This window comes from Suncus etruscus, chromosome X (assembly GCF_024139225.1).
Source record: "Suncus etruscus isolate mSunEtr1 chromosome X, mSunEtr1.pri.cur, whole genome shotgun sequence".
In the NCBI taxonomy this organism is placed as follows: domain Eukaryota; kingdom Metazoa; phylum Chordata; class Mammalia; order Eulipotyphla; family Soricidae; genus Suncus; species Suncus etruscus.
The window spans coordinates 7993023-8020593 of NC_064868.1; the positions used below are offsets into that span (position 1 = coordinate 7993023).

Genomic DNA, 27571 nt, shown 5'->3' on the forward strand with positions numbered 1-27571 from the left:
AGGTAATCCGAGCAGCCTCTGTTCTGGAATTCCTGGTAAGGGGAAAAACAAGTCAATAAAATTATGGCTTATTTAAATTTTTGTGACTTCCCCACCAGAATAATAAACTTTAATTTACTTCAAAAAGCTTTTCTAATAATCTCCTGACCTCCTGTTAACATTTAATGAGTCCTTATCAGGCTTATAATTGGTTAAAAAATCCATGAGAAACACTTCTTTTATTGAAAAGTTAGTGAGCTGTGTGTCTTCCACCCTTCGCTTATTTAAGTTTTCCTTTCTTGGAAAACTTTTTTCCTCCTTTTTGTTATGACTTTACAATCATTCAAAGCTCTTTGCTTCTGGCTAGTGCTGGCATAGATCATCAGATTTATTCTGGAGCCTCTCAGGGTAGGTAGGGTGTCTGGCAAGAAAAAGGAATGTCCTGTTGTGTCTTTGGCAGCTAAAAGGAAGCTGTATGAAATAAATTTAAACAGCATGTTAAAATTATAGCTTTTCTTCTTCCAGCATTTATTTGATCTTGCTGTTAATCTATTTTCACTTGTTCTCTCATTCTTCTGCTTTCATATCTTACAGAAGGAAAGAAATTTCAGAATGTCCATCAGCTCTGGGGTTCTTTATGTAGTGCCCTCTTTTGTCTTGGGTTTATATAGTTATTGGAACTTATGGTCAGGTATCCTATTAAAGTTCAAATATTTGATACGTGAAGGTGTAAAACTTAGAATCCAGCGACCTCTAATCAAAACTAGAATTATTATTATTTATTTTGTTTGTTTTTGTTTTTGTTTTTGGGTCACACCCAGCGGTGCTCAGGGGTTACTCCTGGCTGTCTGCTCAGAAATAGCTCCTGGCAGGCACGGGGGACCATATGGGACACCGGGATTCGAACCAACCACCTTTGGTCCTGGATCAGCTGCTTGCAAGGCAAACACCGCTGTGCTATCTCTCCGGGCCCTAGAATTATTATTTTAAAGGCTTTGTGTGGGATTCTTAGTTTTTTTCTAGTCTTGAGAAAGTTTATAAGCAAATTTGGCACTATTTTCTTTCAGTACTTTTATCAACAGAATAAAAGTAGGCTTTACTCTTGAGAAACTGGAGAAAATACAAAGCAGAGGATTCTTCTAATTTTTTCCTTTGGGGCTGGGGATTATCTTAGCTGTAGTACTGGTACATGTCTCAGTAGAGCACATGTTTCATGTGTTTGAAACCCTGTGCTCCTTGGCACTCCCCACAAATTACCCCACAAATCTCCCCAATGTTAATTTTTCCTGATACCTTGGGAAAAGTTATTTTTTGAAAATACATAAATTGCTACTTTACAAATCATTCTATCTGAATTAAGGGTGCTGATATATATATATATTTTTGAGTCACACCCAGCAGCAGGCAGGGCCACTCCTGGCTTTACGCTCAGAAATTGCTCCTGGCAGGCTCGGGAGACCATATGGGATGCCAGGATTCAAACCACTGTCCTTCTGCATGCAAGGCAAAAGCCTTACCTCCATGCTATCTCTCCGGCCTCAAGTGCTGATATATTTTTTAATGTTAACTGTTCAAAATACATTTTCAAAGTTGAATTCAAAAATATTTTCAAAGTTACTACTTCAAAAAGACTGTTCCAAATAGTCATTGTTTTAATTATCTTCCATTTTTATGGATCATTGATTGTAGATTAATGACTCACACTGATGGAAAGGGTCATCTTGTAGTCTATTTCTTTAAGTAGTTGTCAGCTTACACATCCAGAAGGAGAGGCAGTACGTGTCCAGATGCTTTGAGTGTAAAGTTGCAAAATCCCCAGAGTATAGAGGAATTCCTTTTGTCTGGAGGAGGACTGAAGGAGGTCATCCTAGAACCAGAATGGTACAGCCAAGCAGTGCTATCAAGGGGACACTGTAGTTTAAATCCTCTAGCGGGTCATCGTAATTTTAAAATAAATTCCTTCCATTTGTTGTCTGTCACACCACCACCACCACCACCACCCCCGCTCCTCTGAAACAGCTTTAATTTGCAAATAGAACTCCATGCTAACATGACATTGACATTACAACTTTGCTTTATCCTCCCCCCTCCCCCCTTTTACTTTGCTTTATTTTGGGGCCACATCTGGATCTATTTGCAGGGTGCATAGGGGTGGCTCCTGTAGTTGCTGGGGGGGGGTCATTTCTCAGTAGGTGAACACACATGCCCTAGAGTTACCTCCTTGACCCTCTGTCACAACTTTGTAAAGCATATCCGGTAAGGAATATTAGATAGAACTGGTATATTGGATTTTTGTTATTGTCAATTCAAATATAAATTATATAAAAAGACATTTCCACTTGAAATCCACATTAACGATCTTTTCAATGTAATCATAATAGGTACCATTAGCTTTGAATGCTGTTTTATATTCAGTATGTATGCATGATCGTATGTATTTTGTTTTCGGACTACATCATTATGCTCAGAGCTTACTCTCCTGGCTTTTGCTCAGGGATCACTCCTGGTGGGCTCAGGAAACCATATAGGGTACTGGGGATCAAACTCAGATTGGCCACTTGCAAAGCAAGCACCCTACCTACTCTGGCCTCTAATTCAGTTTTTTAAGGGAGTGGATTATTTTATTTTGGATTTTGAATTCTACCCATTAGTGCTTAAAGCTGCTCCCAGCTTGGTGCTCAGGGATTCCTCTGGTGGTGCTCAAGGGACCTTGTGGTATTGGGAATGAAACCGGAACTTCCCACATGCAAAACCATGTATGTACTCCAGCTCTTTGAGCCACCTCTCAGCCCTAAAATCGAAACTTTGATCTTCTTGAATTTTTTCTGGTAATTTTCTTCAGGAAAATAGTTTTCTTATTATATAAAATGTTAGAATTATAATTTTATAATCTAAGTATATAAGAATATAATAAAGAAATGTATTTTAAAATTTTTTCCTATTTAACTTTTTTTTTTCCTTTGGTTTTTGGGTCACACCTGGCGGTGCTCAGGGGTCACTCCTGGCTGTCTGCTCAGAAATAGCTCCTGGCAGGCACGGGGGACCATATGGGACACCGGGATTCGAACCACCCACCTTTGGTGTTGGATCAGCTGCTTGCAAGGCAAACGCCGCTGTGCTATCTCTCCGGGCCCCCTATTTAACATTTTCTTTGTGCGCGATTTTAGAGTCAAGTAAGATGGATTTCAAGGTTCCTTTGAGTAAACAAGGAACTCTACTCCCTACTCTCACTCCATTCTCAGATTTTGGGAAAACAAGCTCAGGGCCTGGAAATGCTCAGGTTAGACACACCTGTCTTACAGGCATGAGGATATGAGTTTGATTCCAGGGCAAGGATGGTTCCAGTAGGTCCACTTGGACCCTGGCACTGCAGGAGATGGTGGGTCATTGTTGTACCACACATGTTCATGTGCAAGCATCACAGCTGAAGTATGTAACCTCTGACAAGCACCAAAACTAAAGATGTATGAGTGCTGCAACCAGGGGTGTGATCCATGTGAGCACTGAACCAGAAAGTGCGCAAACACCCCACCTAAATGTGTGTGACTCCTCAGGCACAGATATGAAAAATATTTGCACATTGTGGTCATAGCAAGAACAATAGCAAAGGGAGGGGAAGGTGGCAAAAATCAATAAAAATGAGAAATCGTGGCTCCTTTATCTTAATTCAGACCTGCAGACAACCTTCCTTTAAACTCTGCTTTACCACTCTGAATTTACACGTTAAGAATTCACAGTGTGTGTTTGCTAGTTTAGGGGCCACACCTTGTGGTGCTCCGGGTTTACTCCAGGCTCTGTGCTTGGAAATCACTCATGGTACATTCCTGGTACTCCTGGTACATTGCTGGGCATCCCTGGGGTGGAAGGGATCAATCCTCAGGCAGCTGCATGATATCTCCTGGCCCCTTTTTATGTGACTGCAGTTAAAACCATGAAAAGCAGCTCCTTTACTTCCCATACATTATAGTGGGTTAAAAATAACAGAGATAGGGGCCGGGCAGTGGTGCTAGAGGTAAGGTGCCTGCCTTGCCTGCATTAGCCTAGGACGGACCACGGTTCGATCCCTCAGCGTCCCATATAGTCCCCCAAACCAGGAGCGCATAGCCAGGAGTAACCCCTGAGCGTTACCAGGTGTAGCCGAAAAACCAAAAAAAAAAAAAAAAAACAGAGATAGTGACTGGAGAGATAGAATGGAGGTAGGGTACTTGCCTTACAGGCAGAAGGACAGTGGTTCGAATCCTGGCATCCCATATGGTCCCCCAAGCCTGCTAGGAGCGATTTCTGAGTGTAGAGCTAGGAGTAACCCCTGAGCACTGCCGGGTGAGTAACTCCTGAGCGTTGCCAGATGTGACCCCCCAAAAAAAACGGAAAAAAAAAAACCAGAGGTATATATAATGAAGGCTGTAAAAGTTCAGGGCATGCCAGCCTTATAGGAATAAACACATATTTGCTTAGATCTTTTCCTTTAATGTTATTTATAATAAAATAAAGACTAATACACTTAGTGTGCTTAGCACTCCTTTTGTTTGGTATAAATAAAATACAAACGCTATCAAGCCAAATTATGTACTCAGAAGCCAGGAAAACTTTCTTATGTCAACAGCTTGGAACAAATGTTTTTTGCCTTTGCAAATGTGAGATGACTATTATGATGCCAAGAAGTATAAAAAAAAAACACCTGTCTTTTTTTTTGTCTTTTGTCTTTGTTTTTAATGTTTCAGCTAAGTACGGCAATAATTGCAAGCTTCTTTCTTGTTCCTGTTCTATGATATATTTTAACAAGTCCTCTGGAGACTATTAAAATGTCTTCGTTTTTAGGACTTGTGGCCCAGTGGGGATGAGGCTTCCTACAGATGCAGTAGGTTGCCGTTGGAGTTTGCGTGTCTTCCAGTTGCTTGGCAGGGTAATCTTTGGTTCTGCTCTGAGGCGGGCGTGCAGGAAGTTGGAGCAGGTGACTGATGATCACCCGTCTACACAGCTCCCAGGCGCCTGAATTACTTTAGCAGTCCTCTCACTCCCCTCCTCCCTCCGCCCCCTCCCCAAAGCAACAAATGCAAATAGCTCCATCCCCATTTGCTAGAAATGCAGGCTTGCTCTGGCAACATAGGCTTTGTTGTGGACTCGGCTCCTGCAGAAAAGAGGTTTTCTTTCTGGCAAAGGAGAAAGACTTACCAAGTGGACCCTAAAGCGCCTGAATGGTAAACACAGCAACCACTTCTTTGTCAGGAATATCTCGAAAGGTAGGAATTAACCACTAAAGTTTCTCTCTATTTTGCTTGAAGTGTGGCCAAAGAAATTCATTGTCTGCTTTGTTAGCTTTTGTATACTAAATATCCCAATAATTTCTGTTCTCTCCAAAACACCCTCTGTTCAAAGCCTGCCGATTGAAAATCCCGTTGCCACTATGATTTAGTCACTCCTAAAAATCATTTTATGGTTCAAGGCAATTATTTCAACCATGAAAGTGGCTTAAAATTAAAAATAAGGACAGCCTTGTTGTGAGATTGATCCTTTAAGACTCTAACTTGTAATAAAAAGTTGCCGTTTTTTTCTTATGTTTTTGAAGAATATGACATGATTTTCCACTGATATTACATGTGACTCGTTAAAAGTATTTTATAGTATATAAATGTATAACCTTTTACTAATTAAATATCATTACATTTAATTATTGGAAAATTATAGCAGCGAATGTTATAGTTTTTTTAATAGCATAATAAAAGTTACTGTCCAGAAGTCATTGAATACGGAAAGAATGCTAAGATTTAAAATTTCAAGTGATTTTTAAAGGTCAGTATTGTTAGATGAATTTTGGGCTAGCCCAAAACAACTAAAGTTACTCCTTTTTTGTGCACTTTCTTAAAATATTAAATGCTATCGAATTCCTCATCTTTAATGTCATGGCCAAACTATTGATTTCTTTTAAAATGAGCAGATATGAGTAGAGATTGAAAATAAATGTTTTCATGAGACGCACCCTCCATCCCATCCATAAAATTGATAGTAGCATATAAAGCATAGATGATATACAAATAGAAAACCCATATATTTTTAAATGAGACACTTAAAGCTTTTCAGAGTTATTTTAATTATAGTAAAATAAAGCCGTTCTAAATTCTTTTTGTGAATTCTAACTTGTTCATGCATTTTAATTTTTCTTTTTTAGACTGAATACTTATATATAAGGTTTAAAATGTATATTTGACTATATAAAGGAACATTATTAAGTAGAAATTATTAACATCCAGTATAACTACAGAAGAGGTATTTAAAAGTACCCATTTAGGAGCTGGAGAGATAGCACGAGGTTAAGGTGTTTTTGCCTTGCATGCTGAAGGATGGTGGTTCGAATCCCGGCATCCCATATGGTCCCCTGAGCCTGCTGGGGGCAGGGCGATTTCTGAGTGTAGAACCAGGAGTAGCCCCTGAGTACTGCCGGGTATGACCCCCCAAAAAAAACTGTACCCATTTAAAGTAATCAAACTTTGGGTAATTTTTTTGGGGGGGTCATACAAATAAACCATGTTTTATTTGAGGTTTGTGGAGGCCTTCAACTACTCCCACTGCTGTTCAGAGATTACTCCTGGCTCTGTCCATAGACTTACTTCTGGAGTACTGGGGGACCATATGAGGTGCCAGGGATTGAACCCAGGTTGTTGGCATTGCATACAAAATTCTTGCAGAGAAACTCTCTACCTGCAGTACTATTGTTCCAAACCAAGTTTGAGTATTAATGTGTGTTTTAAATTTTCCTACTCATCTTTCTTTTGGGGGAAACAGTTTGGGCCCCTCCCTCAAGGATATTTTCTGTCATAGCTCAGGGAACCAGATGGGATGCCAAGGATCAGATCCTGATCCAAGGCAAGTGCCCTGCCATCTGTACTATTGCTCCAACCCCTTTCCTTTTATTTTTTGTCATTGCAATGACCAGTGGCTGCACAGGGTTGGTTGTAGTTTTTGCCCCCTTGGTAAGGTGCTCACTAGAGGCTGTACTTATGATTATGGTGTTTACCAGAGATTAGAAACATTTTTAGTGTGAGGTTGCACTCACTTGAGTTGTGGAGCTTGCACACATCCTGGTTGTTTTGTTTGAGAGGTTTGCTGTGGCGTTCACATGTGTTTACTAGGAGTCATTCTTCTGGTATCATCGTTTTGTTGCTTACCAGATTTCACACACTTTAATTGTGGTGTCCTTAGACTTTTTTTTTTACCAGCTTATTGTAATGCTGAAGTTTGTAGATAGTAAGCTGGTAGGGTTCTGCTTGGTATACATGTGTATTACCAGAAATAGAATTCATGTCTTCTTGATTCCAAGGCAGGCACTTTTAGCCACTAAGCAAGCCTTAGGGTTTCCTCCTTGTTAGGACTTTTTGTTTTAATCCTGTATTCAAAGACAAAAGGGCACTGGTGCTTAGGTCCAGAGACAGACAACTGAATTTTATTTGTTTGTTTGTTTATTCATTTATTTACTTGGATTTTGGGCCACACCCGGTGACACTCAAGGGTTATTTCTGGCTATGAGCTCAGAAATTGCTCCTGGCTTGGGGGACCATATGGGTTGCCGGGAAATCGAACCGTGGTCCATCCTAAGTCAGCTGCGTGCAAGGCAAACACCCTACCACTGTGCCACTGCTCCAGCCCCAGACAACTGTATTTTAGTATTTAAGTTATGAGCTATCCTCTTACCTTTTATAATTGATTGGGAAATTTTTTTCAGTAATGTTTTTATAAGTTTTCAGGAACTTTCAAATAGAATATTCTATGCAGGGTAAGGTTACTTTTTAAGTACTCATGAAGCATCTCTTCTTTAATATGCTTATCTTAAATATCCAAGTCCTGTTTTGAAATAGGGAAAAGAGAAGTAGAGATTCTTTTAGAATAGTTTGGGTTTAGTTCTGACATAATTTTTGAAAGATTCTGGGAAAGCTATAGAAGGAAAATAGGGGATGCGCTATAAAATGCCAAAAGAAAGCTCTCTTAAAAGTAAGACCTTTACTTTTCTCAGTGAATTCTTTCTTTTTGCATGGGAGTAATTTTATTATATGTTTAAGAATTTTTAAAAGTATAAAAATGTGATTCTTGGATGTAAAGTTCATCAAGGAGAATTTTTGTAAGGATAGTAGAGGAACTAAGAAAACAGGTCAGGCTGGAGCGATCGCACAGAGATAGGGCATTTGCCTTGCAAGCGGTCAGCCAGGGACAGACCCAGGTTCTATTCTAAGCATCCCATATGGTCCACTGAGCCTTCCAGGAGCGATTTCTGAGCGCAGAGCCAGGAATAACCCCTGAGCGCCGCCAGATGTGGGACACTCTCCCCCAAAGAAAAAGAAAAAAAGAAAACAGGCCAGTGTTTGGAAAAGGAACAGTTTTCTAAGCCATAGACCTGTGGAAATTAGAGTAGGTAACTCAGGACAAGCTCTGACAAGGGCAAAAATATGAAAAGAAAACTACCATTTCCATGAAAATCGGGACAGATACCACTAAAAAGTAGAGATTTTGTTTTCCTTTGTAGTCTCAACAGTGTTTTTTCCTTGTAGTGGGGGTTTGAAAGAACTTTAATGGTTTTTAGAACACAAGAGGAAAGTTAGAGATAAGAATGAAAAAAGCAGTATAGTAAGGAAATCCTTGGAAGAGAAGTCATCAAAATTGAAGTACTGGGGGCGGGGTGATTGAGTAAGGGCAGAGATGTCTCAGCTACTGGGAATAGAAGTTGATGTCAAATGTCTCTGCAAATTGTTTAGGCAGTAGAGATACTTTTTTAGTATAGAAAATTCACAGAAAATTTTATTTTTACTGAAGAGAATAAAATTCAAGAGAAAATCATTAGCATAATGAAAGATAAACTTTTAACATTTGTTTTTCATTGAATTATAGAAGTAATACCTTGGTAATAAAAGATTTACAAACTCTTTCACCAGTCACATTTTAACAGATAAGAGTCAAGGACAATTAAAGTATAATAAAGATAACAGCTCCTTCATATATATATATATATATATATATATATATATATGTGTGTGTGTGTGTATGTATGTATGTATGTATACAACATATATTTGTAAAATGAGTGAACTTCACCAGTGAAATGGGACTTAGAAAACAATTTGCTTTTGGAAAGGTAGTAAGGGATTAAACTTTTTTTCCCCAAAAAATAAAAATTCTTTTTTTTCTTTTTTTTCTTTATTTAAACATCTTGATTACATATATGATTGTGATTAGGTTTCAGTCATGTAAAGAACACCCCCTTCACCAGTGCAACATTCCCACCACCAATGTCCCAAATCTCCCTCCATCCCACCCCACCCCCACCTGTACTCTAGACAGGCTTTCCAGTTATGTTCTGCTTAATCAGTTTTCCTGAAAGGTTTCTGCTTATGATAGTGAGTGATTCTACTCTTTAATTCTGGAACTTCTTAAATGCTTAGCTGCAGATTAATTGTGTTTAATTTGAGAGGATTCTAGAGGCTACTAACAATTAGCTTTCATGGGTCTTTCGTGGTTTCATGAATGATGTTATCAAAGTTGTATGGCTTTTTGTGAAAATAGAATAAAATGCCAATGTGGAATAACAGCTCTTTATAAACATGTACAATGGCGGTTCCTAGTACCAAAACTGGCTAGGTTTATTTTTGTAGGGTGTTCCATATTTTTAATTGAAGGGGGAGTGACCCACACCTAGATGTATTCAGGGCTTACTTCTGACTCTGTGCTCAGGGGTCATTCTTTGTGATGATCAGAGGACCATATGCAGTGCTGGGAATCAAAATGGGGTTGGCCACATGCCTGGGAAGCCCTCTACCCCCTGAACAGTCTCTCTGACTGCTCCTCAGGTCATTTAGATGGGGAAATGATACCATTTTTAGATATTTGAGGGATTACCAAGGATAAGTAGATATTGAAATGCCCATTATCTAATGGGTGGCTAATATTGCCATTTGTCTTTAGTTTTTCCTGTTTCATATCTCCTCTTATTATGTTGCATTATTGCCCATGGTTTAGTAATTTCTTTTATATTTTCATAGTTCAATACTGTCTCATCTTTAGGACACTTATCTCCTTCTGTTCTGCATGAAGATAAGCTGAGAAATACAATGAGTTTTTAATAGATATTTATATAAAATTTTTTATTAGAGGTTAGTTTGGGGTATTTTGGTTTTGTATTTGAGTTGTACCAAGTGGTGCTTGGGTATTGCTCCTAAGCATGAAGTGCTGGGAATAAAACCTGGGATTGTTGTTTGCAAAGAATGTGCTTAGCCCTTTGAACTATATCTTCTTGCCTTCATTTTGTCACTGACATTTTTGGTTGTTTATTTAATTTTTTTGCCATGCCAGAGATCAAACTCCTAGCCCACATTCATTCAAGTGCTATACTACTGAGCTACACCCCCCATCTCCATATGGTTATAGCTTTAACTTTAACCTTTAAACAAGTAGTTTTCTATTTGAAATACTTTTCTTCATAAATTCTAAAGAGCACCTTGGCATGTGCATATAATATGATTGCTCTTTGGAGAGGAGAAAGTGTGAAGATGTGAGGTATATAGTTTAATTTTGATGGCTATTAAATGATTGTCCTACTTATACTTTTTATAGGGTACACACCTGTGGGTGCTAGAGGGTCCATGCAGTCTGGGCATCAAATTCAGGGCCTCATTCATGCCAGGCATGCATTCTACAGTCTTAGCTATATCCCCTACTGAGTTAAATTAGCTTTGAAGATTGTTTTTTGTAGGGTCAGGGCAATAGCTACAGGGGTATACTGCCTGGCAAGATCCTGAATTTGAACCCCAGGCTTTCTGAGCACCTCTGGATCTGCTTATCCATACTTCAGATGTGCTGACCCCTGCAATTTCTTCAAATGTGGGCAACTCCAATGCTCAAACTTCAAATTATAGTACTACACAAATGTAATTTGTAGTAACGGGGGACTGTTTGTGCTGTCCCCTGAAAAAAAAAAGGGCATTGAAGGATCAAGCATAGATGAGTCATCTTTGTATTTTGCTAATGCTTAAAATAAGATTTATATAAGATCTTGAGAGCATACCAGGAACTAGTGGTCGTAACTTCAAAATAAGGGGCATGAGTGGGTTGAGGATCATAAGGGTCAAGTTGGAGATCAAGTGATTAAATACCGTGGAGAGGAAGATCATTTAAGAAGATAGTGACTAGGATATAAATAAACAAGGCTTAGCGTGTAAGAATAGTAAAAAAAAAAAAAACTTGTCATTTGATACATGAAGAAATGGAAATTCAAAGAATTTTATATAAACAAAACCATATAGTTATAGTCACTCCCAAAAGATAGGGTTTTTTTTGTTTTGTTTTTGGCCATACCAGACAGCACTCAGGGGTTACTCCTTGCAGTGCTCAGGGGACTATATGAAATGCCAGGGATTAAACCCGGCTCGGCTGCAGCCCTCAAAGATAGATTTTAATCTTTTTATGATATTCAAACTTTAATAACTTGCTGAATGGAATAGGATGAGAGGGAGATGGGAACTTAAAAAATGTTCTGCTCTGGAAATATACTTGAAATTGTTGAGTCACAGCAGTGAAACCCCAGTTGAAGTTAGCTCGGGTTTTCTATAAACCAGTACTACTCTAATGTATAAGCAAAAGCTAATGAGCTGGAACTCAAGTACCATATTGAACCATGTACCTAGGAACTGAGAATGTTTGTTTGTATTTCTAAGCAAATCAAGAAAATAAAAGAAAAAAGAATGTGGCAGAGCCCACATGTCTTAACTTTTTTTGAGTTTATTTTTTATAGGGGCCCACAGTTTTGGGGTGTTATGCAGTGTGGGAGATCAAACCCTAGCCTCACACTTACAGAGCAAGTGCTCTGTCATTGAGCCACATTCAGCCCAATGAATTTCTTTAAAAAGATTGGACTAGGAAATCAAGCCCTGGGCTCTTCTAAAAAAGGCATATGTTCTAACTCTCAGCCACACCTATCCCCTTATACATGATACTTAAAAACCTAAACTCCTCACTATTTGATCCCTTAATAAGGGTGATCGATGCTCTTGTTCTGTAGGTGGGAGGGCTTGGGGATAGATCTGACATGAAGTAACAATGATGGGTAAGGTGGAGGTACAGGAGCCAGAATGATAGCATAGAGGGGAGGTCATTTGCCTGGCACGCAGCAGCTAACTCGAGTCCAATCCTGGCACCCCATATAATGTCTGAGCCCACCAGGAGTAAGCCCTGAGCACTGCTGGGTATAGACCAAAAACAAACAAATAGGAAGGGAGAAGTATAGAAAGGAGCAAAATTACTTTCTATGAGATAGAAGACTTCCTTCCAGGAATTGCTGTGTTAACCATTTTAGGTAAAATGCCAAAGTCTCTAATGGCAAGGTCACCATTTTAGGAAGGAGCTAAAGTCTTCTATGAAGGGGTCAGGGTGATGAATTTTCAAAAGTATGCTGGTCAAATTTCTGAGGACGATGAGAGGGAGACTGTAAGGAGACATAAATGTGAACTCGATTACTACAGTTATTGAAGAAAGTGAAACCACAGAGTATGAGGTAGATGAGATTAAAAGGCTGAGAGACTGGTGGGTTACTTAACTCTAAGAGAAAAAAAAAGTAATGGTGGCTGTTCAGTGTTACATGGTTTTCCATTTGCCTTGGCAACTTTGGAAGGCTATTCCTCCTGACCTGGTCAGTAGTAGAGGGTAGATAGAAAGACTAGGACTTTGTTTCCCAAAGTGAGGATTCAATGCCCTAGGCTGGTAGGGCTACTGAAGGAGAGATGCTGGGTTCATGGGGGAATGGGAGTAGCCTAAGGTGCAAATGTGGGCCACCCCTTCTGTTTACTCACTTACAGAAGGTAGATCTTGGGGAACTTAGGATAAATGTCTTTCTGCAAAAGGGACAGTAGGCTCTCGAGATACATTTGTGAACTTCCGTGCTACAGAGAGGTTTGGAGTTCTCAAGTCTCAAAGTACAAAGCAGATTAGTGGCAGTTGTCCAGTGAAGTCTTCAAAGTACAAGTAGTGAATTTTTGCACAGTTATAGATTTAGATGTACATACATAATTCTGGGGCCATACCTGGTGGTGTTCAGGGCTCTGCACTCAGGGATCACTCCTGCTGTCTGAGGGCATATGGGATTCTGGGGATCAAATCTAGATTGGCTGCCTTCAAGGCAAACACTGTGTTTGCTTAATAATTTCTCTGGCCCCCTACATGTATAAATACAGGACGCTTACAAAGAAATTTAATTTGACAGTGTTTTTTGCTCAAAAATACTTTGTAGTAATGACATTCTTAAAGGATCAGTACTAAAATATTTTTCACTTTATTGTAAATATAGGCAAAAAACCTGCCATGTAACTTTACATTTGAAATATTGAAACTGTTGGCCAGTGAGCTAGTACAGGAGTAAGACTTTCCTTGTATGACTGATGCTGGTTGGATCCTAGCACTGCTTCTGCACATATGGTTCCTTCCCATCAGCACTCAAGGATGATCTATGAGCACAGAGCCAGGAGTAAGTTCTGATCATAGCCTGAGGTAGTCCCCAAACAAACAAACAAACAAACAAACAAAAAAACAAAAAAAAAACCAAACTGCCTGATTTGGGCTACCAAAAACTAGTAGATACAAATCCACTTGGGTGTGATAATGACTGTTCTACTGCATTCATATGAAACCTGTATTGTATTGGAAGCTTTGTTATTAGACATATAGTCATATAATGTACTTTAGCTATTGGAAAATCAGGTCCAGGTAACTCCTTGGCCTCTGGAGGATGAGACTGGAGCCATCAGTAGCTGCTTCATTACATATACTTTGCTATTTTGAAGGGCAAAATGATTCTGCATATAGCATAAGGAGTATTTTCTGAAAGAAGGTTTCTTCTGTGCCAGTGACTGAAAATATGAGAAGCAGATCAAAGACATGTCACTGTACTAATTTTGTGCTAAGTTATGACTGGTTCTTCTCTAAAAGCCTCTAGCTTTTCTGAAGAATTAAACTGTTTCTTGATAATTGGATACCTTAAATAATTGTGCTTCATTTTAAAAGCCATCTTTATTTAACTAGTTTTTAATGAATAATCTTTGGCAACATTTTTAAAAGATCAAGTTCAGCTTATTTGAGTCATAAGAAAACACCCTTTTTCCTTTCAAATTTTTCTTTAGGCACCATGATTTATAATACTGTTAATAGTCATTTCAAGCATACAGTGTTTTAGTTTACACTCACCACCAGTGTCAGCAATTCGAGACAATATCTTAATTGTTAATTGAATTTCTGTATTGTTTCCCCCAGTTTGTACTTCAAAGACAACAGCCAAAGCACAGTCTTGCTCTTCCAAAGCAACTCAGCGTTCAATGCAGACGTCACAGAAAACTGCTGTAATATTACCCACGCAGCAGGTCAAGAGATCAGGTCGGACTAAAACGTCTGGCTCTTCTGTCTCCAAGAAGGGAAGTTCTGCTAAAACCCCTACACCGAGGAAAAGAGGCCCAGTTGCAGGAAAGAAGGTTAATTATATTGTCTACGAGTCTACATTTAGATCTTTTTTAGTGCCTTATAGTTTAGAAGTTTACTAAGATTGTGAAGAAGCCACTGTGGAATGTCCAAATACATATAAGGCTCACAGAGTCATTGAGACATTTCTTTTATAGGTCAGACTTAAAACAGTGTTCAACTCCTTTAAAGCCACATTGAAAGTATTTGCCCAGACCAGTTTCTTTAAAACTAAATCATCGTGGGGCCGGAGAGATAGCATGGAGGTAAGGCGTTTGCCTTTCATGCAGGAGGTCATCGGTTTGAATCCCGGCGCCCCATATGGTCCCCTGTGCCTGCCAGGAGCAATTTCTGAGCCTGGAGCCAGAAATAACCCCTGAGCACTACCGGGTGTGACCCAAAAACCACAAAAAACAACAACAACAACAACAACAACAAAAACTAAATCATCGTAAAGTGAATTTTGTTGCACCTCAGTAAATGGTGCGGTATCAGGGGCTGGGCTTGGGAGAGAGAACTCTAAGGGTCTCCAGCTCTGGTCTAGAGCCAGTTTTAACCCCCCCCCCCCAAATACCAACATGTATAGTGGTGATCCCTAGAACTGATGAGGGGGCCCCACAATAGAAAGCAGACAAAAAAATTAAGGATGCTAAAGTTAACTCCTCCTACTTGACACTTCTGAAGAAAACAACTCTAAAAGCTGGGAATAATAGAAAGAGCAACTACCTGGGGGCCGGGCGGTGGCGCTAGAGGTAAGGTGCCTGCCTTGCCTGCGCTAGCCTTGGATGGACAGCGGTTCGATCCCCCGGTTTCCCATATGGTCCCCCAAGCCAGGAGCGACTTCTGAGTGCATAGCCAGGAGTAACCCCCTGAGCGTCACCGGGTGTGGCCCAAAAACCAAAAAAAAAAAAAAAAAAAAAAAAAAAGAAAAAAGAAAGAGCAACTACCTGAAGGCCCTGGGGAATAAATGGTATTAGGCAACCTTGGTAGTGGCGGGAGGGGAGGGCATACATACACAGGAATGAAGGATACTGGAAAAAATCCTTTATATAGCAACAATACTCTTCAAAAAATGAGTCTAATAATTTTGTGGAGTTTATAACACATACAACACAAAGCATGGTATAATGACTTGAGAGGGTAGAAAGTATAGATCTCTATCATCACAGGCCTCTATCATGATATCTGATTCACATATGGGAGACACAGGTTCCATTTACAGCAGTGCACAGTAACATACAGTCCAAGCACTGCTGATTATGACCTTCAGAGATAAAGCCAGGAGAAGCACCCTATGTCACCTTTCAAAAAGCCAACAAAACCAGAAATATTTGGGGCTTGAGCAGTACAGTGGGTAGTGTCCAGAAGATATTTGATTCATGTATATAATCAGCATATTTTGTATTGATTTTATTTAGCAAGCCACTTTTAATTTTAATATCATCTGTAAAATTACCTTTTTTTGGTTTGGGACCACATCCAGTGACATTCAGGGTTACTCCTGGCTATGTACTCAGAAATCACTCCTGGCTTGGGGTACCATAAGGGATACCAGGGTTAGAACCTAGGTCTTTCCTCGGTCAGCTGTGTACAAGGCAAATGCCCAACCACTGTGCTATCACTCTGGCCCCAAATTACCATTTTTATATGGAGAAAATGCAGACTATGAAGTAAATTCTAGATGAGTGATTTTTTTTTACTAAAGACAAAGTCATGATTTGTGAATCAGGAATCTGGGTAATTAACCTCTTTATCAAGGAATTTATTTTGAAGAGTAATGCATATTTGTGATTTTATTTTAAACAGGAAAAGTCTCTTCTTTGTTCCACCTCTTCAGCTTCTATCAATGTATTAAGCAGAGATTGTGGCAATTCAAATCACAAGAATGTCCTTCCTTCTAAAATAGTGATGTCGACAGGTAAATGAGTATTTTTTTAAGAGGACAATGTGGCTCCTCTTCCATTCTGAATTATTTTCAATGTGCTTGAAGTCTTGGAAATTAAATTAGAGGGAAAGAAATATGAATTTTTCTTTCAGCACTTTAAATTAATCCTGCTATACCCTACCTGGTGCTTTGTGAAGCTGTTGGCACTCGGAACCCCATTAGAGTCATAGCTGGGCAGTACGGGGAAGTGATAGGATATTCTTGACCTCAAACTCAGGACCAAGAATGTGCAAGGCATGTGTTCAGTCATTTGAGTCATATTCCTGGCCCAGTTTTAGAATTTTTGTATTAAAATGTTTCAAAATTTTTGCTTAGGTAAAACAGTCTGTTGACACTTGAAGATTCTATAGCCTTAAAGTATTTTGACATCTTTGTAAGACTTAAAATTACATAATTCAAATCTATTCATTGATTTAAATTTTTTCTGGTTTTGGGTTACCCCTGGATGTACTGAGGGCTTAACTCCTGGCTTTGCTCAGGGATCACTCGTGTTAATACTAGGGGTGCTAGGGATTTGAACCAGGGTCAATCAACATGCCAGGCAAGCAAGTGCCTTGGTCCCCCTGTACTGTTTCTCCAGCTCAACCTTCCAGATCTTGACATCACTGTCAAGGGACATGATATGTTTCAAATGTGTTCTGATAGATGAAGATTATGAAACGACACAGACCCAGGCTAATCATTTCTGTGACTTCTATTTTCCTGCACATTTCCTTTATTCCCTCCTATTTTTAAAAGCCTGATCTACTGCTTCCTTTCCTTTGTGATTTTCTGTTCCCTGTTTTCTGTCACCTCCCCCCACTTGTTTTACTGTCTAAAAATAATTAAAATATGATTTTTTTGAAATGGAAGAAATCACATTAAAATTGATTGTAGGGTCCAGAAAGATGGCTCGACAGGCTTGAGTGCATGTTCTGCATGTAGGGGGCCTGGGTTTGATCTCTGAAACTGCATGTGGTCCCTGAGCAGTAAGCCTGGAATAACACCTGGGAGTCCTGGGTGTGACACAAAAACTCTTTAACAAAATGTTAATTGTAACATCATTTTGCAGTTTATTTTTTCTGTTTTTCAGTTCTGGCAGGAGAGATTAGTTAAATGAAATAATTCAAAGCAGAGAAAACCTTGAAATCTTTGTTTAGTTTTTCCATGTCATCAGTACCACAGGTTACATTTTGGGGGGGGTCACACCCGGCAGCACCCAGGGGTTACTCCTGGCTCTCTGCTCAGAAATTGCTCCTGGCAGGCACAGGGAACCGTATGGGATGCCAGGATTTGAACCATCATTGGTCCTGGGTCGGCCGCTTGCAAGGCAAGTACCCTACCGCTGTGCTATCTCTCCATTTCCAGATTATATTTTTTTAATAAATATTCATTTCCATGATAGAATCATTACTCTGGCTATTGCCAAAAAGGTGCATTAATGAGTGAAAGGAAAATTAATGTTTTTTCATTATAAGAGTGTATAAATGAGAATTTGGATTATAAAATAAGTAATAGATAAAAGGTTTTTGTTTTTGTTTTTGTTTTTCGGGCCACACCCGTTTGATGCTCAGGGGTTACTCCTGGCTAAGCACTCAGAAATTGCCGCTGGCTTGGGGGGACCATATGGGACGCTGGGGGATCAAACTGTGGTCCTTCCTTGGCTAGTGCTTGCAAGGCAGACAACTTACCTCTAGCGCCACCTCACCGGCCCCAATAAAAGTTTTTGACTTGGACAGTGTGTTTCATGTTTGGTAATAATGTACGCTCATGTTGTACTGAGTATTGACTTGTGTCGTTGATTCTTATTGAAAAAATTATGGAAACAACATTTATGTGATTGTACAAGATTTACTTCTTTTTTTTTTTTTTTTTTTTTTTTTTTTGGTTTTTTTTTTTTTTTTTGGGTCACACCTGGCGGTGCTCAGGGGTTACTCCTGGCTGTCTGCTCAGAAATAGCTCCTGGCAGGCACGGGGGACCATATGGGACACCGGGATTCGAACCAACCACCTTTTGGTCCTGGATCGGCTGCTTGCAAGGCAAACGCCGCTGTGCTATCTCTCCGGATACAAGATTTACTTCTAAGTAATTTGTTATAATAAGGAAAATGTTTCTCTCTTTTTTATTTTTGTTTATTTTTCTTTTGGTCATACCTGGCGATGCTCAGGGGTTACTCTTGGCTCTGCATTGAAAAATCACTCGTGAAAGGCACCAGGGACCATGTGGGATGCTGGGAATCGAACCGGGATCCGTTCTGTGTTGGCTACGTGCAAGGCAAACGCCTTGCTGCTGTGCTATCGTTCTGGCCCCAAAAATGTTTCTCTTAAAATAATCTTCAGGGAACCTTTTTGTGCACAATAAGAAATTTTTGTTTGTTTGTTTGTTTTGGGGTCACACCCAGCAGTGCTCAGGGGTTACTCCTGGCTCTATGCTCAGAAATCACTCCTGGCAGGCTCAGGGGACCATATGGGGCACCGGGATTTGAACCACCGACCTTCTGCATAAGAGGCAAACGCCTTACCTCCATGCTATCTCTCCGGCCCCACAATAAGAAATTTGTATTTTCATAACAATGAATAAGAATTCTCTAGGCCATTAGAAAGTTAGGATAAATCCTAACTTTCATTGATTTAGTAAATGAAATGAAGGTACAGTATTGGTGATTTAAAATAAATTAATTCTTTTTCAAGAATTAGAAGACACGATCCTCATCTATTTGCTTGCATTTAACTATATGTCAAGGTGGTAGAGGCCTGTTGTGTTGAACATCAAATCAACCTAATTAAGAATAAAGTTGGGGCCAGAGCAGTGGCGCAAGCGGTAAGGCATCTGCCTTGCCCATGCTAGCCTAGGACGGACTGTAGTTTGATCCTCCCCAACATCCCATATGGTCCCCCAAGTCAGGAGAGATTCTGAGTGCATAGCCAGGAGTAACCCCTGAGCATCACGAGTGTGGCCCAAAAAAAAAAAAAAAAAAAAAGAATGAAGTAAGGGAATGTATAGGTTTCTGTAAAATTACAGAGGGGGAAAAGTTCAGTCATCGCCTATCATTGTGTGGTAGCTATGGACTATGACAAAGAATTATGGGCAAAGAAGGTCATTGAGAAATACTAATTTAAGAAATGAACAAAGATTTTGGCACTTGTTTCTAAAAAACAAGAAAAGATTGTACTAACATCACCTGTACAGAGTGAAAATTTTGTTTCTACAATAATTTTTTTGTTTCTATAAAAATTGTATTAACATGACCAGTTTAAAGTGAAGATTTTTGAAAATACGTATAATTCATAGGTAAAAAATATTTATATGCTATTTTATATAATAGATTGTGAGTAGTTCTTAATAATTTGGGGAAATTCCAGAAAGTGGAATAAATATTAGTATTACATAGTTTCATAAAATTGGAATTATTTCCTCTACAACATCTATGAAAATATGAAGATATATTAATCTCTTTTTTAGGTAGCAGAAATGATTATTACTATAAATGCAATGTGGTTCTCTTTGGATGTGTGACTAATGGCATTTGTGGATTAATGGATTAGTGGATATGATTACTGATCAGACAGCATTTATGTTTATATTCTTTGCAACCCATTTCATTTCTATATCTTGTAAATGTATCTTTTTCCTCAAGTCTGTGTATACATAAACAAAAATGGAAATTCAGGCCCTCACCTGGATCAGAAAAAAATCCAGCAGCTGCCTGACCACTTTGGCCCAGGTCCGGTGAACGTAGTGCTGCGGCGGACGGTACAGGCCTGTGTAGACTGTGCCTTTGAACGGAAGACCGTTTTTGGATTTCTTAAACCGGACCATCGTGGCGGAGAGGTGATAACTGGTATGCTTCCAAAATCACTCCTTCCTTTTTTTTCCCCCTGAAATTTGATTTTAGCTTTTGAAAATACAAGCTTTCTATTAAGCATTTATAATACTGAAAAATGTTCTATATTACTGTAAAGAATATTTATAAAATTACATTTTCTAGGGGCCAGAGAGATAGCACAGTGGTAAGGCCTTGCACACAGCTGATTCGAACGGACGGTGGTTCCAATCCCGGCATCCCACGTGGTCCCCGGAGCCTGCCAGGGGTGACTTCTGAGCGCAAAGCCAGGAGTAACCCCTGAGCGCCACTGAGTGTGACTCAAAACAAAACCAACAAAAAATTACATTTTCTAGTCTTTTAATTCTCATTGGAATGTCTACTTTTAAAATAGGCAGATCATGTCAGAATGATACACTAGGCTGATTAAAAAGATACAGATATTGCCTTTAATATATTATGGTCTCAAGCCGGAGAGATAGCACAGCAGTAAGGTGTTTTCTTGCACACAGCTGATTTTGAATGGACAGTGGTTCAAATCCCGGCATCCCATATGGTCCCCCGAGCTTGCCAGGACCTACTTCTGAGTGCAAAGCCAGGAGTAACTCCTGAGCGCCGCCTGGTGTGACCCAAAAACCAGATATATATTATGGTCTCTATAGGAAAAGAACGTTGATTGATAATGTAGTTATTTTAGAATAATGGGTTGGTTTATATGAAACCCTAAATATAAAAAAGTGAGTCAAAGGGCCGGAGTGATATACAACAGTAGATAGGGCATTTTGCCTTGCACGTAGCCAACCTGGTTCAATCCCTGGCATCCCATATGGTCCCGTGAGGCCACTAGAAGTAATTTCTGAGAGCAGAGCCAGGAGTAACCTCTGAGAACTGCTGGATGTCGCCCCAAACAAGTGATTTATAAAGTAATGAGGTGCTAGACAGCTAGCATTTACGATTCTGTGATAAAATATGCTTCGACCCATAGAACGTTTGAACTATTAGGAAGTGAGTACTATGAGTTCTGTTATTATGCCATGAAAATATTAGAATGGGAATTCTGTATATTTACTAATATAGGCTATATAGTTGAATGATATAAATGTTTATAATTTAAGATTATTTTAAGCTTCTAAAACCACGATCACTGGTTTCCTGAATTGATAGCCTTTCAAAATTTAAAAACTTGCTATTTAAATTTATTTTATTGGAATATCATAGTTTGTTTTTGAGTTTATTGAGTTTATTTTATATTCTCAGTGCTACTACACAAATCTCACCAGTTGTTTCACTGTCTCTCCATCATTACCTCACAGGCTCTCAGCTTTCCCTCCCCAAATTTATTCAGTTCTCACCATCTCAGGATTTACTGTTTTGTTTGTTATGTTTTGGGGCACACCATATGTAGTGCCAAGGATTGAACCAGATTTGGCCACATGCAAAACAGTCACCTTGACCCCTATCTGTCTGTTCCTATCTCCCTATGCTTGGGATGGAGTTATTTGGTTTTCTATTACTGCCGTTGCTGAATTTTTGAGAGTGCTTTGTGTGAAAAGATCTCGAATACAGGGTTTTATATTAGCACTTTGTCTGGTATGTAGATATTTTGTCCCAAATCTATAGTGCTCGTTTTTCTTAATGCTGCAACTCAGGCTTTTTATTTCTTGCCTAATAGCCTCTTTTGATGGTGAAACTCATTCCGTCCAGCTCCCTCCAGTGAACAGTGCGTCATTTGCTCTTCGCTTTCTTGAAACCTTCTGCCACAATCTAGAATGTGATAATCTTTTGAGTAGCCAACCTTTTAGCTCATACAGAGGTAATGCCCACAACTCTTCTGCAGAGCATGATAAAAATAAATCAGGTGAGCGAAAATGTGCATTTTCTTACTATAAATGTTTCTATTTCGTATGACCTTTGGTAATTGAGAATGTTGTATAATTCAGTTTTCTTTTGAGTCCTTCTTGAAGTAAACATTTTAATCACAGTGCACTAAGTAGACATGTACAGTCATAGGGTTTTTTTTGGGGGGGGTTGTTCTTTGGAAGTGGGAAAGTAATGTCTTAGTATAGTCATAAAAACTTGGAATCAAAACCAGCAAGATAGCTCATATGGGTTAATGTGCATTCCTTAATAGCTAATGTTGAGCTTTTTTCATGTGCTTATTCACTGTTTGTACAGGTCTTCCTTAATTTATGACGGGGTTATGTCCTGATAAACCCATCCTAAGTTGAAAATGAATTTACTACACCTACTTTACCAAACATCATAGCTTTCCAGTGGTTCTCAAACTTTTTAAACAGGGGGCCAGTTCACTGTCCCTCAGACCGTTGGAGGGCTGGACTATTGTATAAAACAAAGACTATGAACAAATTCCTATGCACACCGCATATATCTTATTTTGAAGTGAAGAAACAAAACGGGAACAAATACAATATGTGGCCCACGGACCGTAGTTTGAGGGCCACTGGTAGCCTACGATTACATTGTTTACCCTTGTGATAATGGCTGACTGGGAGCTTTGACTTACTGCCTCTCCCCAGTGTCAGGAGAAAGTAATGTACTGCATGTTGCTAGCCTTGGAAAAGATCAAAAGCCAAAATACTGTTTCTGCTTAATGCATATTGCTTTCACACCATCATAAAGCCAAGAAATTGTAAGTCAAACTCGCTGGGGGCTGTCTGTATACTTGCTTTGGCACTATGTCTGTTCAAACCCTTTGTTTTTAAACTGGGTTCTTCTTTATTAATAGCAATACAATATTATATTATATGTATTATAATATATGTGTTATATATTTATATTACATAGAACAACTATGTCAAGACTTATTGGTATGTCCTGCATATTAATTTCATGTCAAATATATAATTTCATATATTTTCTTCCAGTTTGTAGTCTGTCTTTTCACTTTCTTGAAGCAGTTGTTTTCTTGTTTTGTTTTTGTTTTTGTTTGTTTGGAGCCACACTGTGCTGTGCTCAGGGGCTTTCTACTGATTGTGCTCTGGGATCATTCCTATTAGACTTGAGACCATATAAGGTGACAGGGATCGAACCCAGGTCCACCACGTGCCACGCAAATGCCCTATTTATTGTACAATAAGCATGGAAATTTGTAATTTTGATAGTTCATTTCATGTTTATTTCTTGTATTATTATTATTATTATAAAATTGCTTATAAATTCATAAAGATTTAGTTCTATTTTTCTCCTAAGAATTTTATAGTTTTAGCTTTTAAAGTTAGGTCATTGACCTATTTTTGATGAATTTTTCTGTATTTTTTGTTTCACTTTTTCATATGTGGAAGTCCAGTTGTCCTAGCATATTGAAAATATTACTCTTTTCTTTTTGGCTTTTGGGCCACAATGGTGATGCTCTGGGGTTATTCCTGGCTATGCACTCAGAAATCACTCCTGGATCAGGGGACCGTATGGGTTGCCGGGGGATCGAACCAAGGCCAGTCCTAGGTCAGACTCGTGCAAGGCAAAGGCCCTACAGTTGTGCCACTGTTCCGGCCCCTACTCTTTCTTTTTTGACGTATCTTCACTTGTTAGACTTACCTTGGTTCCCTTGTCAAAAATCAATTGGCTATAAATATATGGTTTATTTCTGTACTTTTTATATTCTATTCTAATTTACTTATTCCTCTTTCTATTTCTGTATAAACCTTAGAACCAATATATCAATTTCTGCAATGACTCCAAGTTCAGATTTAATAAGATTTGTATTTAATCTGTAGGTCATTTTAGGGAGTGTTACCATTTTAACAGTACCGAGTCTTTCAATCTGGAAACATGGAATGTTTTTCTATTTATTTTTTTCTTAAATGTATTTCAAATTCTTTAATAGCTTCTAGAGAGCATACCTAATACTTCTTTTGAAAGTCATCCCCATATGTTTATTTTTTTATATTACTGTAACAAATTTCTCTTTTTTCAGAATGATTTTCTTTCTTTTTTTGTTTTGTTTTGTTTTGGGGTTACTCCTGGATCTATGCTCAGAAATCACTCCTGGTAGGCCAGGGTACCATATGAGATGCCAGGGTACCATATGAGATGCCAGGGATCAAAACTGGGTCAGCACTACCCACTGTGCTATCACTCTGTCCCCAGAATTATTTTCTTAATTTACCTTTGAACTATTGGTTATAAGTACTATAAATGAATATAAATATATATAACTATTATATGTAAATATATAACTATATATTTATATAAATATATAACTATAGTTATATATAAAACTAAAAATAATATATATCTATATATACTATTATAACTATTGATTATAGTACTATAAATGAATATAAATAAATAATTTTATGTTTGCATATTAATATTAGTTCTTAAGTTTATTAAATTTATTTATTAAGGTTTTTTATAAATATGTAACTCCTTAGGATTTCTTAAAGATTTTAGTTTAATCACTCCCACTCACTCTTAAGCACTGTTTGTATAATTATTTATTTTATACTAATTTTAACTAATTTTTAAAATAACTACATTCTGCTAATCTCATTTTTTGCTTTATTTAATGTACATTTTATTTGTTTTTTTTGTTTGTTTTTTTTTTGTTTTTGTTTTTTGGTTTTTGTGCCACACCCGGCGTTGCTCAGGGGTTACTCCTGGCTGTCTGCTCAGAAATAGCTCCTGGGGGCCGGGCGGTGGCGCTCGAGGTAAGGTGCCTGCCTTACCTGCGCTAGCCTAGGAGACGGACCGCGGTTCGATCCCCCCGGCGTCCCATATGGTCCCCCAAGCCAGGAGCGACTTCTGAGCGCATAGCCAGGAGTAACCCCTGAGTGTCACCGGGTGTGGCCCAAAAACCAAAAAAAAAAAAAAAAAAAAAAGAAATAGCTCCTGGCAGGCACGGGGGACCATATGGGACAACGGGATTCGAACCAACCACCTTTGGTCCTGGATCGGCTGCTTGCAAGGCAAACGCCGCTGTGCTATCTCTCCGGGCCCATTTAATGTACATTTTATATCATTACTGACAAAATTTGATTTACATTTACTAATTTGCTATTTTCCTCCATACATTTTTTTCTTTTTCTTGACAGGTTAGTTTTTTTTTATAAGTAGTTCTTGATTGACCATATTTTTATTTCAGCATTTTGAATGTCATTTTACATCCTATGTAAGTGCTAATGTAATTGAGGCTCCCTTGCCTTTCTCTTGCTAGTTTCAGGAAATTCTCTCTCTTTAGTTTTTTTAGATTGTTTTTATCTTAGATGTGAATACCTTCAAATTAATTTAGTTGTTTATTTCTGAACTTACTGATATATAAACAATTTATATATTTAAATTTAAAAGCAATTTAAATTGCTTTCATCAACACAAGGAGGTTTTTAGCCCATGTTTTTAAAAACATTTTCCTTTTGTTCCTCTCTCTTTCCATCAGAAACTCACCCTTATGTATATTTTGGTATACCTGATATTCTGCAGTCTTTGAGGTCTGTTTGTTTTTCCTCATATTTTCTTTATTTGATTATTTAAACACCATGGCTACAAGGCTGTTCATAATAGTTTTTTTCTACAGATAAAGTTCTTCATGATTGAGTTAATCATATAGTGTACAACCTTCAGTACACATTTCCGCCACGAATGTCCCCAGTTTCCTTCCCTCCCATCCTCCCTGATGCCCTCTTCCCACCCACCCACTCCCTCCTGCTTTTGGTGCTGGCATTTTACTTTACACTCTCATCAAACATCTTCAGGCTTTTCAAACTTTCCTTATAACAGTCTTTTTCATCACTTTTTCTTTCTTTTTTAAAATTAAAGTTTATACGGAAGGTTCACTTTTTTGCCAGGGAACACAGTTGCTACTCTGGCAATGCTTGAGGACCTCCAGGATTAAACTCAGCAGTGCTTCAGAGCCCATGTGGAGCTGGGGATTGATCTGAGAGCCCAGGCCTGCAAAACCTGTGTCCCTGACCCTTGTGCTGTCTCCTCAGTCCCTCTAAAATAAGAATTAGAATAATACAGGTAAAAGATAAGTAAAGACTTTTTCTGATCTTGCTAAGATTCTGAATAAAGTTTGTAGAGAATACATTCTTTGCTATATGAATTTTCTATCTCATTAAGTGGTAATGAAAGTAAATTACTTAAAAAAATTAAAAAGTGGGGCCAGAGAGATAGCACAGCAGTAAGGCATTTGCCTTAGATGCAGAAGGACGGTGGTTTGAATCCCGGCATTCCATATGGTACCCCAAGTCCACCAGGAGTAACCCCTGAGCGCTGTCGGGTGTGACCCCCCCCAAAATAAAAAAGTAAATTATATTTTGGGGGAGGCCATGCTAATCTTCTCTGTATCATTCCAATTTTAGTATATGTGCTGCCGAAACAAGCACAAAAGTAAATTATTTTAAAGTTTGTTTTATATTAGCATTAGTGTTTCTGCCCCATGCCTCCTGACCCCCACGCCTATCCTTTACTATCCCCCTTAGTAACTCTAGTAATACTGGTAGAGTCAAAGGGTTTCCTTTTATTGTTCATTCCCTTTCTTGTTTCTTCATTACACATAAGAGTGTGAGATCATCTGATATTTGTTCTCCCTCCTTTTTTGTGGGTGGGGCCATACCCGGTGGTGCTTAGGGCTTACTCCTGGCTCTGCTCTCAGAGATCAGTCCTGGTGAACTTGGAGGAACATAAAGATACCAGGGATTAAACCCTGGTCAGTTGTGTGCAGAACATGCCTTACCCGCTGTATTATCTCTCTGTCCCCTGCATCTGATTTTGCTTAGCACAACACCCTTTTTTGGGGGGGGGGTTTGACCCAGTGATGGTCAGGGGTTACTCCTGGCTATGTGCTCATAAATTGTTCCTGGCTAGGGAGACCATATGGGATGCTGGGGATTGAACCAGGTCCGTCCTGGATCTGCTGTGTGGAAGGCAAATGCCCTACTGCTGTACTATTGCTCCGACCCCACAACACCCTCTTAGTTCCATCCAAGTTATAGCAAAAGGTAGGGTTTCATCTTTACTTACAGCTAAATAGTAATCCATTACATCTATTTATTACCATTTCTTTATCATTGGGCATCTGATTTGTTTACAACATTTGGCTATTATAAAGAGCCATAATATATACAAACATAGATGTACATAAATTTATTTTTAGTATTTGGGTCACACCCAGTGGCACTGAGGGGTTACTTCTGACTCTACATCCAGAAGTCATTCCTGGCAGGCTCGGGGGACCGTATGGAACGCTGGGAATCGAACTGGGTTCCATTCAGGGTTGGCTGCGTGCAAGGCAAATGCCCTACTGCTGTGCTATCACTCCAGCCTCTACATAAATATTTTAATTAGTGTTTTTGTATTCTTGTGGTAAGTAAATGCCAAGAAGTAGAGTCATTGGGAAAAATGAAAC

General features: G+C 38.9%; 1 protein-coding gene and 1 pseudogene across 1 annotated transcript in view; one reads left to right on the forward strand and one right to left on the reverse strand.

The window, feature by feature from the left end:
- The window catches only part of SCML2 (Scm polycomb group protein like 2), a 94334-nt gene that overhangs the window by 47631 nt on the left and 19132 nt on the right, over positions 1–27571 (forward strand). Inside the window, exons 7-10 of the mRNA XM_049766822.1 lie at positions 14257–14471; positions 16264–16375; positions 20020–20223; positions 21878–22063. Of these exons, the coding sequence (XP_049622779.1) occupies positions 14257–14471; positions 16264–16375; positions 20020–20223; positions 21878–22063 (717 nt within the window). The remainder of the gene's footprint in view (positions 1–14256; positions 14472–16263; positions 16376–20019; positions 20224–21877; positions 22064–27571) is intronic.
- Positions 26463–26549, reverse strand: LOC125999595 (uncharacterized; annotated as a pseudogene).